This window comes from Megalobrama amblycephala, linkage group LG5, assembly GCF_018812025.1.
Source record: "Megalobrama amblycephala isolate DHTTF-2021 linkage group LG5, ASM1881202v1, whole genome shotgun sequence".
Lineage (NCBI taxonomy): Eukaryota > Metazoa > Chordata > Actinopteri > Cypriniformes > Xenocyprididae > Megalobrama > Megalobrama amblycephala.
This window is the reverse complement of record NC_063048.1, coordinates 18,830,202-18,850,029: the sequence shown is the minus strand read 5'-3', so window position 1 is coordinate 18,850,029 and position 19,828 is coordinate 18,830,202. Positions and strand designations below refer to the sequence as shown.

Here is a 19,828-nt window from a genome sequence, read left to right as displayed (position 1 = left end):
TTAATATATTATACAGTAAACATTATAATGTCATTTTACATTTAATGATTACATTTCTGTACCTGAATACTACTGTTAGACCTTACTTTATTTTCAACTGTTATATTGTATTTATCTATGCTTGTAATTTGTTTATTTGTTCTTATTTTATTACTGACTGTTCACTTGTCTTTAATAATGTTTATTTTATTTAAAGCTATATTTTTGCTGTTTTATCGAAGTACTTAAAGGGTTAGTTCACCCAAAAATTAAAATTATGTCATTTATTACTCTCCCTCATGTCGTTCTACACCCGTAAGACCTTCGTTAATCTTCGGAACACAAATTCAACCTTAATGTTATGAAGCGACAAAAAATACTTTTTGTGCACCAAAAAAACAAAATAATGACTTTTCAACAATAACCACTGATTCGAAACAAAAGATTCGTAAAGCTTCATGAAGAAGTGTTTTGAAATCGACCATCGCTAGATATTGTTGAAAAGTCGTTATTTTGTTTTTTTGGCTCACAAAAAGTATTCCCGTCACTTTATAATATTAAGGTTGAACCACTGTACTCACATGAACTGTTTTAAATATGTTTTTAGTACCTTTCTGGGCATTGAAAAAGGAAATGATCTTGCTGGCTATAGAGGCCTCACTGAGCCTTCGGATTTCATCAAAAATATCTTAATTTGTGTTCCGAAGATGAACGAAGGTCTTACGGGTGTAGAACGACATGAGGGTGAGTAATAAATGACAGAATTTTCATTTTTGGGTGAACTAACCCTTTAAAGTGCGCTTTAAGTAATAAATGAAAAGCAAAATTAACCCCCCATTTTTAAAACTTTTTTTTTTTGATCCGAAAAAAGATCTGATCGGACTCAAAAACCATATGATCTGAAGCAATTCGTTGCACCACTAATTATCATGAAAGTAATGTTACTAAGCTTAATTTTTTACATAAAATATTTAATTTTTCTTTTGATAATGGGGTGACACGTTTTTGTGAGATTCACCCAAGTGCAGGTTTTAATCTTCAAAGGAGTTCCTGTTTTAGAGGAAGGGATGTACAATTGTTCTGTTCACAAACCAAAGCGAGCAGGAGAAAATGATGCTGACAGAACAATATCCCATGATGCACGTTCGCTAAATGGATCTTGCATTTTTTTCCCCTACTTGTTTTTTGTTATTCGTTGTTAATGTTGTTTGGATGCCCCGAGAGCTTGTTTTACAAGCATTTAGATTTATGTTAGTGAGGAAAAAAAAGAGTACGAAAAACAATACGGTATGCAAGAATACAGAAAGATGCTGTTTAACTCACAAACAGCATATTGGGTTTTAATATCAGTCGAAGAACGCAGCGCCTGAGGGAGTCTTCACACTTCCGCCACACACGTCTGACTGTTTCTAATTTGCTGTCTTTGCCGTTTTGTTCTGATCAATGTCTTGCGTACAAACACGGCTCAAATTTTCACGTACTCCCCAATGTCTTTTTGTTTAATCAGCGCCTGCTTGCAAATGCTAATTTGCAGCACTATCCTTGTTGAAATTTCATACGTGCTAGCATTCGATAGCACTTTCCTGTTTCTTTTGTGTCTGCTCTGAATTGAAATAAAACGGAAATGTTGATTTTTCTCTTGGACCCTTGTTTGATCGTTATTTGTGTAATCTCATTCATAGTTTTTCTTCTTCAGGGACAACAGGACCGCTTGTAAAAGCGAGGGGGAAAATGGTGCTTGTTTGACATAACTGTCAAAGCGCTCAAAAGCTGTGCAAATTCAAAACAATTTTCCGACTAATGTTTCTAAACATGTGGGCCTCCTGCTGAGGCGCAAATCTAAGCAAAGCTCAGACGCTAATATGTTTGTTTGTTTGCGCGCGTGTGTGTGTGGTGATGTTCTGTAATGAGTGTGCGGCTGTAGTGTAAATGTATGCACATACAATCATCCTAGTGCTGTTAAAAATATTTAATGCGCTTCACTATTGAGCTGATGGCAGCGTTGAGCAAAAGGGAGGTGAAGTCATGTTTAATTAAGACGCTCTGCCTCACGAGCCGTCACTCAGAGCGCAGGTTAAAGATCCCTTGTGCTCCCAGACTCTTTTCACACTTCACATACCCACGACGCACTGCGCCTCGGCGCACCGCCCGCTAACGGTCTAGTGTAATTGCCTCTGCTTGTCAAATATTCACCCAGTAATATATGTCCGTTACACTGTCTCTCCAGACCTCACCTGAGCTGGAGAAGCTGTGAACTTCTTTCTGCCTGTCTCATATTTCTTCTTTTCATCCAGCCTATCAGAGTTTGAGACAGAGTACCAGGAGCTCTGGGATTGGCTGATGGACATGGAATCCATAGTGACGGACAGCCATGACCTGATGATGTCAGAGGAACAGCAGCATCACCTGTATAAGGTAAGCAGGTCTTTTTCGCATTTAAAGTTGCTAACTACGATTGACTCGATGACTTGATATGAATAGTATGTTCTATGCACTACGTGAAGCTGGTCTTTAAAAGGTACCAAATAAGGAATAGATCGTTTCATTATTTACTGGAATGTTATTCCAGGCCTATACAATGATGTCTTTCTTCCATGGAGCACAAAGGAAGATATTTTGCAGAATGTCCTGAGTGCTCTTTTTCAACTAGGTTTGTCACAAACAACACATTAAAAATATCATAAAAGTACTTTTGCAGAAGATTGCAAAGTCTTCTCCATGTCAGAAACAGAACAAAAGTTAAGTAAAAACCTCATTCATCAGAATTTGTTGCATCAAGTATGAAGTACTTATGGTAGTTTTTTTTGCACAATATGGAAGAAGATAAGTATGTTGAGCAAAATAACTGTGTTCAGCAGAAGAAAGAAAGTCATATTGAGCAAGTGGGATGAGGTGTCTCAGTGGTTAATCATCTGGTCTGTCAATCCCATGTCCTTGCAGTTCTGGCATGTCTGGTTTTCACTCATTTTTAGAGGCTTGATTATTCCACCCACCATTAAAACTCATTGGACCAAAAATCTTTTTCATCTCTGCATATCAATAATGATCTTATTGGCTGAGATTGTTCCATTGGCTAAGAAACGTTGCTTGCTGTTCAGCGTGGACAGACACATTTCTTCTTCTTGAAAAATTCGTGCTAACCCGCAGTTTGCTCCAGGGAGTCTGTCCCTGTAGCTAAACGTACTGTTAGTCACTTTGAATAAGAAATTGTCTGCTAAATCATGTATAATTTTAATTTTTTCTTTCTTATCTTGAACTCTGAGAATATATTGCAAAATGTTAAATTATAGGTTTATCAGTAATATTTCAAATGAGCCTTAACTTTTGATTCTCTTAAACCAATTTGGCAAAACCACGGCTGAATATTACAATACTGCGAGTCGGCGATTAGATTGTCTTCCATTTCAATCTCTGTCGTCATGTCACCCGTTCTACAGCCAGACTCGCTTTGTCATTTTAACACATTTCAGTAAAAGTTCATTTCAGAGGAACGAGAGAGGAAAAGAGAAAGAGTGCAGAGCAGAGATAGTACCTCACCCTGTTTACAGTCCATGAATTTTTATTAGTCCTAGATAAAGTGGCCTGTATTGTGTTAGGTCAATATGTTTGTTCATGATTAAAACAAACTGATTTTGCTCCTCCGTATTGATTGCATGCCCACCCGCTCTAATAAATATGTACTGGGCCTCCATGTTCGTTATCAGCTTTTTTTGCGGGGTTCTCCTGTGACACGTTATCAGGCCTCTATGTGGGATTGATCGGGAGAGGGGTACGCGCGTAGACCGAGCCTGGGCCGGGGCGGCGTGCTGTTTGCCCATGCTGGGGGAGTTTATCGTAAGAGGGAAAAAAAAGAGAGGGAGGCAGAAAGCCAGACTAGCCGGGAGGCAGGGACCGTAAATCAGCCTCATTTAGGCTTTCTTTACCGGACTGATTCCGACACTTGTCATCCTCCGATTGCTCTGAGCATATGGCATATTTCAAAAGAGCAGATTGTGAATCATAAAGAAATGAAATTAATACCCCCCCCCCCCCCCCCCAAGCCTCGGACTGGAAACAGCCTCTAATGACGAGAGAAATAACGGCACGCCGACGGCCCCCTCTTCCTGTTCCTCCTCTCCCCACTCTCTCCTCTCCAAACCTGCAGAGGTCATGTTCAAGGTCAGAACTAATCTTCCCGCTCATCAGGCGCACTGACCCCGCCATTTGTCATATCTTACAGTAAGAAGAAACTGAGGAAAGATCAGCCTGTTTTCTGCTCTTTCTTAGTCTTGGAGAATGTTCAGCATACTAGCACACTATTTTTGCTGTATACCTGTATCTGTTTTCGTGAAAAACGTATATGACCGGCTACATTTATCAAAATGTGCAGTATACATTCAGAGCACACTGCGTAGAATACTATATCCCACAATGCAATGCACCTGACATGTCCTTAGATTTCCAGTCTGATAAATGAACTGAATATCAGCTGGGATTAGTAAAATCTCCTTCATGATTCATTATTTGCTTAGACTGCTATATATATATATATATATATATATATATATATATAAAAATACACACGCACTGTAAAAAAAATTATAGAAAAATATATAATGTCCTGGCAGAAAATTACCAGTACATTTTCTGGTAAGTTTAAGGACATTTCCTTCAACCTTCAAAGGCAACACAATGCAATACGCATTTCAAAATACAGGCAAAACACATGTGAAAAATCCTTCGTATTAACATGATTCATTGGACCCTATACTGACCAGTATGCAGTAAGCAATACAACAGTATTCATGTCTGTACATAACCTTCAAAATGTAACCTGTCTGACCATTTCTCTCAGAGATCACTGAAATTGTAGCCATTGTTGTCTCTTCCTTTCATAAAACATCCACTGATATGTTTTTAGCACTTTCATCCAATTAACCTGTACTTTCTCATCTTTTGTTTGCTTCATGTCAGGCATCAATCAGACGTTAGCTTGTTAACCGCTCCAGCGCTGGAAGCATCAGTGTGTGCGTGTGTATATATGGCTTGTTCTGTGTACCTTTAGCGCACACTGACATGCTGAATAGATCTTAGTCTAATCTAACACGCTCTAATGCGCTTGCTGATCAAAGCTCGGCTCAGCCAAACCTTCCATGTTCTCTTGTGCATGCTGCCCTGCAGATGTATTCCTTTCTCACTGGTTTGTTCGTTCAAGCTCTACCTTTGAGTGCTGAGGATTATGAGGCATTGTTATTTGTCTTTATGCATGTGAAATCAAAAGATCTGATCATCTCTCTTTTCCCAGATGCAGCCTTAAAAGGTTTTTTTTCCCCCCTCATGACCTGTTTGTTCAAAGCTGTAGAATCTGTCGGAACATGTAAAATGCAACTTAATTTGCTGTTTGGATTCTAAACTCTTCACTTGATTGTGTTTTTATGGCTCATGTAGCGTTTCTTCAAGACTTCACAGAGGTGATTAGTGTTTTTTCAGTCAGAATTTAGACTCCATAAGGGTATGCGGGTGAATCTCATGAAAATTTGAAAACACCTTTTTATATATAATATGAATCAATTTATAATATTTTTTTAATATTATCATATATGTAATTTTTCTAATATTACATATATTTTTTTAATATAAAATATATGTTTTTATTGTTTATTAATATTTTTATTTATTATATAATATTAAATATTTTAAGTATAATATTTGTTTATTTCAGGGTTTTTGCCTATAGAAAATAAAGCCAGTTTTGCATTGTGAAATTATTTTAATGAAAATTAACCAATGTAATTTCTTATTCCTTTATATGTATTCTTATTCCATTATGACCTGAACGTGTTCTTGACAGGTTTTGTGAGATTCATCCAAACACAGGTGGATTTCTATTGTTGGGAAGGTCAGGAATTCTCCTCGATTTATGTTGTTCCTTTGTGATAAAGTGCAGAGATGTTTGTCGACATGTTGCTCTGTGTCAGAAGTGTGAAGGCAGTAGAGCAAGCATGTGTGTGTGTGTGTGTGTGTGTTGGTGGAGCGACAGAGGCTGTGTGTGAGTGTGACACATTGCTGCTTTATAGAGCCGGAGCAGGTGGTATTTAATGGGAATCACAACATCACAGCGCCTTCTCCTGTGTGTGTGTGTGTGTGTGTGTGTGTGTGTGTGTGTGTGTGTGTGTGTCTCCCTCGTCACTCCTCTCTTACTTTCCCTCTTTCTCCTTTGTCTCTCTAATTTTCTCTCACACACTCGAGAACTCTGTACCAAAACCTAGTGAGCTGCTTTCCTGTATACTGTCTACATAGTCAGCTAACTTCCTAGGCATTATTTATATCAATGCTTCAAGACTTTGATTTTACATTGGACCCAAGTGAACAACAAAAATGTCTTTAAAAGAAAACAAAAAACAAAAAAATCAGTGTTTTCAGTGAATTATTTACAGTATATACTGTTATAGTATAATATTTTGAATTTGCTTTTATTTTTATAGTTTCAGTTTTCCTTTTAATTTTAGTGTTAGTCATTTTATGTTTTTTTATATAGCTTTAATTTATATTTATTTCAGTTTTTTTTCAACGTTAGTACTTATTTAAGTTATTTGTTAACAGTATTATTCTATTCAATTTATGTCATTCTTTTATTATTTTTTTTAGGTTTTTCGTCTAATATTTCTATTTTATTGTATTTTATTTCAGCTTTATTTCAATTAAACATTTTTAATAGTTTTAGTTAACAATAACAACACAATCAAATACTAAAATGTATTAATATTACCATGAACTGCACTGTGAAAACTGACTGTATGTTGATACTCTAATCTTAAAAACATAAAAAATAAAAAATGCAATATGCTTTATGGAATAGCCTTCACGTTGGCAATGTACCTATGGTCCCTTAAAATGCTGTCTAGTTAGGCAGCTCAATAGGTTTTGAAACATGGCTAGGCACAAAAAAATAACCATTTCCTCTTCTTATGACTATTTCCAAAGACCCCCACATTGACGGTATGTGCTGAACATGGTGCCGATACTGTTGGGCGCACCTGCATGCGCCATTACCCACAGACATACACATACAGCATTTTCTCACAGCACTATATACACACGCAGTAGCCTCAGTAAGTACGTGCTAATGTAGGTAATCACTAATGGACATTTGCTGAATTTGATTGCATTGTGCTTGTTTATCTTGTATTGTTCCATTTCAGCTGCTGTGGTCTGGTTTCTGTTGTTGGCCAGTATGTTTTCTATAGGGTAAATAAATCCCCCTCCTCTTAGTCTCGCTGATAGCTGAAAAGCTTTCGAATGGAGTCATTTGATACTTCCGTGTCACCGGGTGTTGTTTGAAAACACTGTTGCGATGTGCGTGAATATACACTAGTCTTCAAAAGACATTTATAATGTTACAAAAGTATACACAAAAATAGCAAGCAGATCATGTGTTTTCAATATTGATAATAATAAAGTAGAAAATTGTTCTTTCAAATTGTAATATTCCACAATATTGCTGTTTTTACTGTATTTTTGATCAAATAAATGAAGCCTTGGTGAGTATAAGAGACTTCTTTCGAAAACATTTTTACTGACTCTGAACTATTGAATGCATGCAGCATTTTGCGCCGCTTTAGCAGGTAAAGAAGTGACTGTTTATTGTGAGGGGGGAAAAAATCATGGGTGCTCATCGCAGGCTTGAGAGAGAAAGCGCTGAAGCTGGGAAAGTGTGTGTGAAGTGAAAGCTTGTGAGATGCTGGCAGATAGTATATTTGAGCGTGAGTTTAGGCGGAGATGAGAGGTGTCATTGATGTTTAGTTATCAGTGTATTGATAACTCGGAGATGGCTGACCCAGCACACGCTTCACTAGCTCACAGTGATCTCCTCTCACCCTCCTCACACCTTCTCATCCAGTATCCATCGCTCTCAGATCCAGCCAGAGAGAGAGCACAGCCTTTATCATGGACCGTGTTTGTGTGTGTGTGTGTGTGTGTGTGTTGGTGCCAGGGACTCAACACAAAGGGCCTAGTGTTAAGGCGCTCTCTCTTTTTCTCTGTCTTCCTCCCTCTCTCTTTCACACTCTACAACCTTTCTTTCATCTCTTTATTTCTTTTATTTTCCTTCCTTTGTTTTATTTATTAATACTTATTATTTTCCCCTTATTTCCCTTCCTTATTCTTTCTTTGTCCCATATTTACCTTCCTTCCTTCCTTCCTTCCTTCCTCCATTCATTCCTTCATTCCATCATTCCTTCCTTCCTCTTATTCTTTTTCTGTCCTATTTCTCCTTCCTTCTGCCTTTCCATTCTTCTTTCTTCTCTTTTTTTCCTTCCTTTGTTTTCATTTCCTCCCTCATTTTCCTGGCTTGCTTCATCTATATTTCCCTCATTCTTTGCAAATATTCTATTTTTTCTTCAATGTTCCCTTCCTTCCTTCCTTCCTTCCTTCCTTTTATTGTTTCATTTTACATTTTTTGTCTCTACTATTTTCTTTCCTTCCTTCCTTCCTTCCTTCCTTCCTTCCACTTTCTTTCTTTCTTTCTTTTTTCTTTGTTCTTTCTTCCTTTCTTCCTTTCTTCCTTTTATTCTTTCGTTTGATATTTTTTCCTTCCTTCGTTCCTTCCTTACTTCCTTCCACTTTTTATCCTATTTTCCCTTACACTATTTCCTTCCTTCTTTCTTTTATCATATTTTCCCTTCTTTCCTTCCTTCCTTCCTTCCTTTTATCATATTTTCCCTTCTTTCCTTCCTTCCTTCCTTCCTTCCTTTTATTCTTTCATTTTATATTTTTGTCTTTACTATCTTCCTTCCTTCCTTTCACTTTTCTATCCTGTTTTCCCTTTCACTATTTCCTTCCTTCCTTTCTTCCTTCTTTCTTGTCATAATTCCCTTCCTTACTTCCTTCCTTTTATTCTTTCATTTTATATTTTTGTCTTTACTATCATCCTTCCTTCCTTCCTTATTTCTTTTCATCATATTTTCCCTTCCTTCCTTCCTTCCTTCCTTCCTTCCTTCCTTCCTTCCTTCCTTCCTTCCTTCCTTCCTTCCTTCCTTCCTTCCACTTTTTATCCTATTTTCCCTTACACTATTTCCTTCCTTCTTTCTTTTATCATATTTTCCCTTCTTTCCTTCCTTCCTTCTTTCCTTCCTTTTATTCTTTCATTTTATATTTTTGTCTTTACTATCATCCTTCTTTCCTTCCTTCCTTCCTTCCTTCCTTCCTTCCTTCCTTCCTTCCTTCCTTCCTTCCTTCCTTCCTTATTTCTTTTCATCATATTTTCCCTTCCTTCCTTCCTTCCTTCCTTCCTTCCTTCCTTCCTTCCTTCCTTCCTTCCTTCCTTCCTTCCTTCCACTTTTTATCCTATTTTCCCTTACACTATTTCCTTCCTTCTTTCTTTTATCATATTTTCCCTTCTTTCCTTCCTTCCTTCCTTCCTTCCTTCCTTCCTTTCTTTCTTTCTTTCTTTCTTTCTTTCTTTCTTTCTTTCTTTCTTTCTTTCTTTCTTTCACTTTTCTATCCTGTTTTCCCTTTCACTATTTCCTTCCTTCCTTTCTTCCTTCTTTCTTGTCATAATTCCCTTCCTTCCTTCCTTCCTTCCTTCCTTCCTTCCTTCCTTTTATTCTTTCATTTTATATTTTTGTCTTTACTATCATCCTTCCTTCCTTCCTTCCTTATTTCTTTTTATCATATTTTCCCTTTCTTCCTTCCTTCCTTCCTTCCTCTTATCTTTTTCACCCTATTTTCCTTTTCTTCCTCTTTTTTCCTTCATCTTGTTTTCCCTTCCTTTCCTTGCTTTGATTGTTTTATTTTTCCTTCCATCCTTCCATTCTTTCTTTCTTTCTTTCTTTCTTTCTCGCCTCATGTGTACGTGTCTATGCACCAGATGGCTGCTCATGATGCGAACGAGCATTAAAAAAGCGAGAGACATTCCACAGGGGAGAGATGCAACAAGCCTGCTAGTTGTTGGATGCAGACTCTGAGATCAAGCTCTGCCCCTGGTCAAAGAGCTGTTGGGAGATCAGTGGTGGCTGTCACATCCCAGAGTCTGCCTGACCGCCCCTCCCAAACTGACAATCAACATTAGGCTAGAATAAAGCCTGTCGCTCTCTCCTCCGTATCTATTACAGCGACTCATTCTGACCAGATTTATGCGCAACATGACGACTCGATGCGGAGCCGCACGATGCCTGTGAAAAGGGAAATGCGGTTTGTCAGGAGAGACAGCCATACAGTCCTCACACCCCATGAATAATTGAAAGGAGGGATAGAGGAGAAGGAAGAGACACCTGGAGAAAGAAAGAGGGAGAAACGGAGGGATGACAGGAGGTGTAGGAACAGCTGAAGAGACACATCAGAGAGACAGCGAATGAGGGGGATATAGACAGGGACAGAAAGGGAAAGAGAGAAAGAGAGAAGAGGACAGACACTACACAAGCTCTCTGAAGGATCCAGTTTCTCCAGCATGACTTTACCAGGGTTGAGTAATAAATAAAGTGCCGGTCCTGCACCTCTCACCCTTTACAAGGTCTCAGGTTTCTCGACCGCTCAGATATAGGCTGTGCTTTATATGTTTGTGGGTTTTTTTTTCTAAAAGCTAATGGCTAATGTCACGGCCACTTTTATGAGTAGCCTGTGATCTAATATTCTTTAAAAATCTTGGATGATGAGTGTGGCAAGCAGGCTTCCCCATGTTTAAACCTGATGGACAGCAGAGGTTGTGCAGCAAATAATCATCATCTGTCACTTTGACGATCAGGTTGTAAATTTTCCATTACGCTGTATTTGTATCCTTCTGTAAATTTTGTAGCTTGTTTTTTTTTAATATGACATGATATCACAAGAACTTACCAAGCGCTTTGTAGTGAGTTTTTGACACTGCCGCTTTGCGGTCTGGTCACCCAATTTAATGAACAATATTCCATGAATTATTCCACTGGACTAGGCTTGGAATCTCTCACTTTTCGTCCCAGATCTTCACTCATGTCTATCTCCTAGTCTGTTTTCACTGGGAAGATTTATTTCCCCCCCTTTTTTTTCTTTTAATTCCTGTTGCTATAGTTTACTGTTGAAATGTTTCTAAAAAATTTTAAATATTTACATTTTGGTTTGCATTTGAATTATTTTATTTTAATTAATAATATGTTTTTATTTATATACTGTTTCTGAAAGAAGTCTCTTAATGCTCACCAAGGCTGCATATAAAAGAGTAAAAACAGTAATATTGTGAAATATTCCAAATAAAAATGTAAATATATTTTAAAATGTAGTTTATTCCTATTTTTAGCAGCCATTTCTCTAGTCTTCAGTGTCACATGATCCTTCAGAAATCATTCTAATATGATGATTTGATGCTTAAGAAACATTTCCGATTATTATCAATGTTGAAAACAGTTGTGCTGCTTAATAGTTTTTTTGTTATTAAAAATAATAGTTATAATAGTTCTTGATACATTTCTGTCAGTGCTTTTAAAATGCTCTATTTTTTCTTTTTTTGGTTAATTCAACCTCATTATAGTCAATGATGACAAACAACATCATAGCGCAACCAACCACAATATGCCAAATTTAAATATGTAGAAATGTGAATGAGATTTGAGAAATATGGTGGATTGTAAGATTTTTAGTAAATTAGGTGCAGTAAGCAATTTCTGAGAAATATTGTTGATATTTGAAATCAACACCCAAACAAACACACCCCTCCCTTCATTGGTCCGCCCCCAAAGTAACAAACATGCCATCAAACATGGGCAACCACTAACAGCTGGGACATCAGACAGCTCGCAAAAGTATGGATGATCAGCTGTGATTCTTCAACAACAACAGCATGTCTTGGATTTTGTAAAACATAGCAAAACCAATGTTACTCGTATCGAGCAGAAACAAAGGAACCTTTGCGTCCATTTTGTGAGTGACTCAACAGTGAAATAATGATGAGAGTGAAAAGTTTTTAATTTTGTGTGAACTGTCTCTTTAACTCAGGTCAGATTGGAGCTCAGTGGAGATCTCTGTCCATTGTTCCCAGCTTGCGTCCTTAAACTCCTCTCAGATGGATTACATATCCATGAATATTCATTTTTTTTGTCTTTTGTGACTGGCTGCCATGTGATGTAGGCTAGTGTTGTCCCCCTACGGCGTCGCTCAATGTCTCTTCTCAGATGCTTCCTCATGTGGCATGCTTGAAGGGAATTATGGGAGAGCGTGTGGTGTTTTGTGTGCTGAAATGAGCAGGTTTGTTGTCTCCGTGTGTGTTAGTTGTTATGGTGGTGCCGGCTGGGGCCCGTGGCTCTTTCGGCAGGACGCAGACTAATTACAGCACTAATGCAGGACACCCCATTGATACACACTCATTCAACACGACCACACACACACACCTGCTTTCTCTTCCTCCCTCCAAAACTTCATTACTTAGACAAACAGTGCACACACACACACACATAGTTAACATTCAGTTAACTGATCCATCTATATGGAAGAGTTTTGCTTATAACTACAACTTTTTTAGTGTTTGTAGTGCACGCTTGTTAGATCATGTCCCTGGTTTATGTATATAAACCTCACCTTATCTGTCTGATTTTGGCAATACATCATGCAGACAATAAACCACATCTGTTTATGTCTGCTCTGTCCTTCTTTTGCATTTTATGAACACAAAAAACACAAAATAATGAGCAGGAGCAGCCGATAGACAGGAATGTTATTGCCAACATTTGTATGAGAACTGGCAGGCTTGAAGTCAACCAGCTGGTCAAATATATGTTTCAGTCCCAAAGATGTGCAACTCTGATAGAGGGGATGCGTCTTAAATCTACTCTGGGCTGAACATAAGCCCCAAATCCTCCAAAAAACTCAATGCATTAAGATGCTCGCACCACTAGATGGCACTACAGCATCCAGAGCCCATTAAGAATAGAGAAGTTTATGAAAATTAAACACACACACACACTCTCAGACGCTCACATTTACTCACCAACATTTTCAAACACGGTCCTGCTTGAGTTTATTTCCTGTATATAGATGAGGAGAAGTGTTCTTGTGTTCAAAATATATTCAAATTGTGCTTTGTCAATTTCCCTCAGAAAATAGCCACATTTGTTAGTGTTTCCCTAAATAAATGCTGCATTAGTTTTGGGCTGTTCTGTTCTGGAGAGAGAGGGATCAGACCCTTGAGATGGTGCGAGGAGATGAATATTTTGTTGTCAGCAGTTCGGATGGAGTCCTGTTGCACCCCATGCATTATTCACTAATACAAATATGCCATATCATTTACAAGCATGTGTGCCGGGGTGAAATTCACAGCTGGGAATTAGTTTTGAGATTAATTAACAAAGCAAAGCTCCTCGTTTTCTGTCTTTCTCTCATTCTCGAGCTCAATGCAATTCAAATGATACAGCTCAGATAATGAGTCCTGCTTCTGATTGTCTGTACACAGTGAATGTATTTAATCGATATGAAAAAGAGTAACAAAACCAATGGAAAATAATCATTATTATTTTAATACTTTCATAAATAATAGTTATGCATAGATCTGAGGTCAGAGGTCATAATTTAAAAATTATGCCAAATCTTTTACGTGATGGTATCAGATGGTAAAAGCTTGGTACTTTGATATATACTATGGTATTAGATGATTATTTTATTAATATACCATGTTATTTACATGCTACTCCAGGTTAAAATAATACATTTATAGAATAATGTGGTACATTAAAAAAAATGTGTTACCAAAAAGTATCAGAACATTTTATGGACTACCACATAAAATCTATGCATGAATTTCAGTATCATGATGTATTTCAAAATACCATAATATTACCATCATTGTACATGATTGATTGTCCAAAAAATTGTATTATAACAGTACTTTATAATTTATAATTAAGTACTTAAAGTACATGGTACTGTAACTTTTGTCCATCTAAGCTGTTATAAAACACAACTACATGCATTTTGCGGAAGAACATTGTTTTGGTTGTGCTTCGGCTCTGTGTGACTATGCGGATTAATATGGTTCTTTCTCAGAGCTAAAAAAAGAGAGAGGGAGATTATCCGACTGCTCATAAAACATTCAGATGTAAGCGGTTTAGATGGAAAGGATCTCAAGCTGACTGGTTGAAGACATTACTTTAGCTAAACCCATTAATAGACACTGTACTTCCTTGAAAATAAATTACAGCACAGCGTTACAACAACCATAATGAAATGACCCTTCACAATTGATAATGCTTTGTAATGAACTCTGTTAGAAGGCTTCATATGGCAATTTATCTATTCAATAAAATACCTTATTCACCTGTCGAGTGATAAAAATGCCATCTTCACATCGCTTTTACAATATTTTAAATCACTCAGTTCTCGGTAAGCCAAGCCAATGTTGATTCTTGTTTTATTACAAGCTCTGTCGCATTCTCTTTTTGCCAGCAGACTCTCCTCTATTCTGCAGTAAAATGGGTGATTCCCTGAAGGTTTAAGATTTAGCTGCTCTATGTCAACCTTTCTCGCTTATTGTGAGGTTGGTTTCACACCGCACGTGTCAGCAGAGCATAAGCAGCGAATATTTTTTTCGGTGCCCATGTTAACAGATGAGAGCCTTCACACCGCACGCAGAGGCTGTGCGGCAGCGTGTAGCAGAGCAGAAGCAGCAGTGTCACGATCGTTTTGGCGCTGGGTCTATTTTTGCTGCGCTGCTAATGCTCTATTAAAGTGAAAGTACACCTTTGATGGACAAAATAAATATGATTTCACACAAAAAGTGCTAAAAATGCACAGAATAAACATATCTAGTGTGTTTTAACAAGAATTGGAGTATGTCAGGAAAGAAAATTAAACGCTTCCAGTGTGAATACTCGCACATCTCTGCAGCTGGAGTTCAGGCTCACGCGCTGCTAACGTGACGCTCACGTGCCGCTGACACTTGCCGTGTGAAACCGGCATGACAGCTAACCTATTACACTCCCACACAACACACGTCAAAGTAGCCAGAGCAACTTTTCTCTATTTACAGATATGAGGAGACGCACACGGGCGAGCGACGCATCTACGCGATTTCCCGCAAAAAACAACATATAAACACTTATAACAGGCTTACCATAGTGAATCAGGGTAAGACAAAAACATGTTTTGGAAGCAGGATTATATATTTTGATAATTTTTGATAATTTTGAACCAAAGAAAGTTACATAGTGTCATTATTCAGTTCAATTTAGTTCAGTGTTTATTCATTTCAGTTGAATGTTGCAAAGTTCATCAGTTTTGAAACTCATTTTATTCAGTAAACCTTAGTATTACCATGTCCAAAAATCTGTGGTAGTACCATGGTGCTTTTTTTATAGGGAATGGGGAGTTTTCAGCTTTATTTTAAACCAGTTCTCTAGTATTTATATGCATGTGTCTGTGTGTCCATGTGTGTCTGTTTGCAGGCTGGAATTCTCCTGCAACACACTGAAATCTGCCAGTGGCTTATGTCCTTATGTCTGTCACACACACACACGTCGCACACACATGCAGATACACACTTGCACTCATCTGTGCTCTCTGGAAGACCATTTTCCAGTAGCTAGGCAGTAGGAAAGCAGTATTAGCATTTTTGCCTTGAAGAACGCACTGTGGGGCTTTGGGAAAGTTTACTCATATGAGTTGAAAGCAGAGAGGGGCAGGAAGGGGGTGGTGCTCTAATTGTGGGCAAATAGTCCCAAGGCATTAAGACTATGGGAAACGAGATGAGAGAGCGCAAGTGAGCACGAGCATGCGATGATGCAGTGTTTGAGAATATACTAAAGTATGTCTTTATGTGCGTTTGGCTGTTCCCTTTCGATAGGAGGAGGAATAATGGCATTTTAATGCAGTGATGTAATGCCGGAGTTGTTCTCCATACTGGACGGCTGGCAGAGCGCGGTGTTGTTGTCTTTCTTCCCTGTTGTTTCACTGGCGCCGCTCCAGGATGCTGGACGAACCTCCACAGCAACGGACAACTCTTCAAAAAAAAAAAACGGCCCTCTCTGTTTCCACTTTATGTCCTCTTCTCTTACTGCGGCTTGGCTCGGTTTGTGTATTTTTCTCCCTCAGTGAGCACTCGGCGAGAGGGACGCGCACACACAAACACAAACATGCATAAATATGAGAGTTTTACACAATACACGAATACAAGAAAATAGCATGTCGATTGCACATGCTCATAGGGATTTATACATTTATAATGTTACAAACAATTTCTATTTCAAATAAATGCTATGCTTTTGAACTTTCTATTCAACAAAGAATTATAAAAAGATTTTTTAAGAAATTTATCTTTTTTTTTTTTTCTTTTTTTTTTACAAAAATATTAAGCAGACCAGTTTTCTTCATTGATGATAATAAGAAATGTTTCTTGAGAAGCAAGTAAACATATTAGAATGATTTCTGAAGGATCTTGTGACACTGAAGACTGGAGTAATGATGCTGAAAAATAAGTTTTACCATCACAGGAATAAATTACACTTTAAAATGTATTACAATAGAAAACAACTTAAAAAAATATATTTTGATCAAATAAATGCAGCCTTGGTACACATAAGAGACTTCTTTTTAAAAATGACCCCAAACATTTGAATGGTACTGTGTCTATATGTCGCAGGATCCATCTATAAAGCAGTGTTCTATTATAAGCATGTTATTTGTGTACAGACATCTGAAAATGTTGTAGAAAGAGCACATTAACATACAGTTTAAGTCTTAAATGTTGCAGAAACATCTGTTGAGTTTCATTCTAACATTTGCAGATAAGCAAACATTTTAACTGTTACATCATCCACATGAACACACATAAGGAATAGAGAATACATGTACTATCAGGAAGAAAACCTCAAATTCTTGACCTCTGGCAGGTGACCCAAGATTGAGAGTACAAGACCACCCTCAAAAGGGGTCAGGAAGGAGTCTTGGAGCCTTAGTGATCTGCAGTGGTGAAGCTCTGAGAGAATCTGTCTTGGCATGTGTGTGTGTGATGTTCTCTGGCTTCAGCGTTGTGGAAAGCCTTAGGGGATTCCTGTCTCACCTGCTGTTTGGAGGGAGTCTCGAGAAACAGTTGTACGGTCCCCTGAGGAATGGAGAGATGGGGCATTAAACGAGTGTACTCCGTCCATCATTACAGCTCCTGATCTGGCCCTCATGTTCTGCGCTATCTGCTGCATGCCTCCACCGCAGACGTGCTTTTTTCCTCCCCTCTTCGCTGCATTTCACGGTACATAAATAGTGAAGTCTAGGATTTACCCAGAATTTTTTTTAAATACTATTTCTGTAACAATTTGACTTAAATTTTAAATACATTGTAATAATTGAATTAAAATTTCATTATATTATATTATATTATATTATATTATATTATTCATAGTCAACATAATTTAAAACTAAATTGAATTCTTATGCTGTATCAGGTATGTCAGATGAAGACATGTTTGTAGCACACATAAGTTATTCTAACTGGAATATTGTCAGGAATTTAGTTTTACTTTTGGCATCAAGTTTTTGTGGTCTGCTGTACATGTTCTACTACATCACTTCCTGTATACAATCAGACCCCTGGAGAAGCTCTCAGGAAATATTCTAATTATTCCCCACCACTCTAGCACGGTTCATTCACACACATGATGGTGAATTAATACCCTGTATTTTCCCAGATCCCCTCCCTCAGCCCTTCCCAGAAGCCACCCTGCTAAACTCTGGACTTCCTTGAGGACGGAGCGTCGAACTCTGCACAATTAACGCAAGAGGACTATAGTGTGTGTGCCCTGTGCTGTACCATTCATCATAATGCTTTTACATTGACCTTGACACCCACTTCATTAGAATAAAGATTGTCTTGCATTTAGGCTACATTGTTCCTCTGCGCCCAGACCCCATGCAAATTCCCGCTCGGGCTCAGGCGCGGCGGGTCTGTCAGAGGTCATCTGCATTAAATGATTGCCGCTATTCTCCAACTGCTTCTTTTCATTCGGCTCAATTGAAACCCCTCTTCCTGCTCAGGACGGGACCCTGCTACTGCCCACCGCATGGAGTTTAACTCCTCGCTCCCACGACTACAGCCCCGTAACTCCATCTAATGCTCATGTGGAGCACAAGGTTAGCTTCTCGGAGTGTGTATTACAGGACACACGGTGTTAAAGCTTAAATGAACTTTACATAACTGTATGTCATGTGGTTAAATAAACTCTAGACGCTTACTGTATGTCAGTTTTGACTAATTTTGTGTCTGTATTTATCCCTCATTCTTTTAGGGCAAACATTTGAGATGATACATTCTCTGGTGCCTTTATGCAAAACTTGCTGCCAAGATGTTTTGGTATGGTGGGTCATCGCCAGGGCGTTGTTATGCTGTTTCTAAGGGTTTCTGAGTAGATACTTGTTGGTTAGCCCAAGTCTCTGTGATATTCTGGTTTCTATATATGGTTGGGTCCCTTTCTTCACTTATGAGATATTCTTTATATATCATTTGTTTTCCCTGGAAAGCAATAAGCTTAAATAAACTCAAGACTCCTACTCTGTCAACTATTAACTAAATTTATGTCAGTTTATCCCAAAATTTGATTAAAAGATGGGTGTTTTGGGTCATCGCCAAGGCGTTGTTATGCTGTTTCTAAGGGTTTCTGGGTAGATACTTGGTGGTTGCCTACTAGCCCAAGTCACTGATTGTCTGGTCTCTATATATGCTTGGGTCACTCTTTCATTGCAAGTCTTTGAGATTTTTTCTCTAATGAGACCTTTTTAAGTTGTTTCTCCTAGACAGCAGTGAAATAAAATGGAGAGCAAAATGGCTTTTAGAATTTTTCTTTATAGATCTTATTCCTGAGAAAAACACCCCAGTAATCTTTCATGTTTCCTCTCTAGAGTTTCAGTAGAGATATCAACAGTTGTCTAATTTTAATTCTCTCAGTCTGAGATGATGTTGAAACTTAATGGAGTTTTTTTTTTATTAAATCTCTGGAGCTTTGAAAGAGCAACCACTTTATGCTTTTAAAAATAGCTTATTTTCGCTAAATATCTAATTTCTGTCTGTCTGACAGTAGAGAACTGCAGCATTTGTTTTGGAGATGATCTTAAGGCACCCACACTCTACAAGATAATCGGGACAATTTTGGGCCCAATTCTCCCCTTCCGACAATCCTAGGTAAAGTCCCGATTATCTTGATTGTTCTACAGATTATCTTATCAGATTTTCCTGTGGTGTGATGTGTGTTAAGTGTCATTGAATCTGCTCGGAAGAACACTGGGGCCGCACCGCTCTAAAATCTTAAATATCTAGAATATTTAGAATCAGAAATCCTTTTGTGTGGGGGGGGGGGACCCTGAGGACAAACGTGGACGCACTCTGTAGATTGTCACATGGAACAAAACGATACCCAATCAGAAAGTGAGTTGACGGAAGACAGAAGCAGAAAACGATATCATCCAAACCTTTTTCTTTTTTAGCAAATTTTCTGTAAAAAGCAGTCCAAACTCCGTTATCGTCATTTGTTCTTGCCCGTCATCCGCCATGTTTGTTTATCTGAAATCACGTTTGACCGCCATTTCACGTGTTTACAGTCGGGATTCTGGTTGTTTGTGAATAGAATTTGTTAGTGTGTGGTGTGCTGTCGACATACTATAGGAACAATACTGTTAAATCTATGATTTTTTTATCATCATGGTTGTGGTCTCTCATATTTTGAAATCTTTTAGTGTGGGCCAGCCTTTACTCTTTCATGGGCTGTTGGGCCAAAGTTTTCTGTCTCTGTCTCTCTCCATCTCTCTCTTACCCTCTCAGTCAGTCCCTGGCTTTGGACTCAAATATATCTCCATTATTATAACATCAGTCAAAAGCAGACGGCCAATCCCACACACACAAAAAAAAAAAAACCTCCAGAATGAAAAGGCT

At 38.1% G+C, this 19,828-nt stretch overlaps 1 protein-coding gene across 3 annotated transcripts in view; it reads left to right on the top strand.

The window, feature by feature from the left end:
- akap6 (A kinase (PRKA) anchor protein 6) overlaps window positions 1-19,828 on the top strand; it is a 162,477-nt gene that overhangs the window by 99,450 nt on the left and 43,199 nt on the right. For all 3 annotated transcript variants that reach the window (XM_048190983.1, XM_048190982.1, XM_048190981.1), the window contains exon 10: window positions 2,274-2,394. In XM_048190983.1, the coding sequence (XP_048046940.1) occupies window positions 2,274-2,394 (121 nt within the window). The remainder of the gene's footprint in view (window positions 1-2,273; window positions 2,395-19,828) is intronic.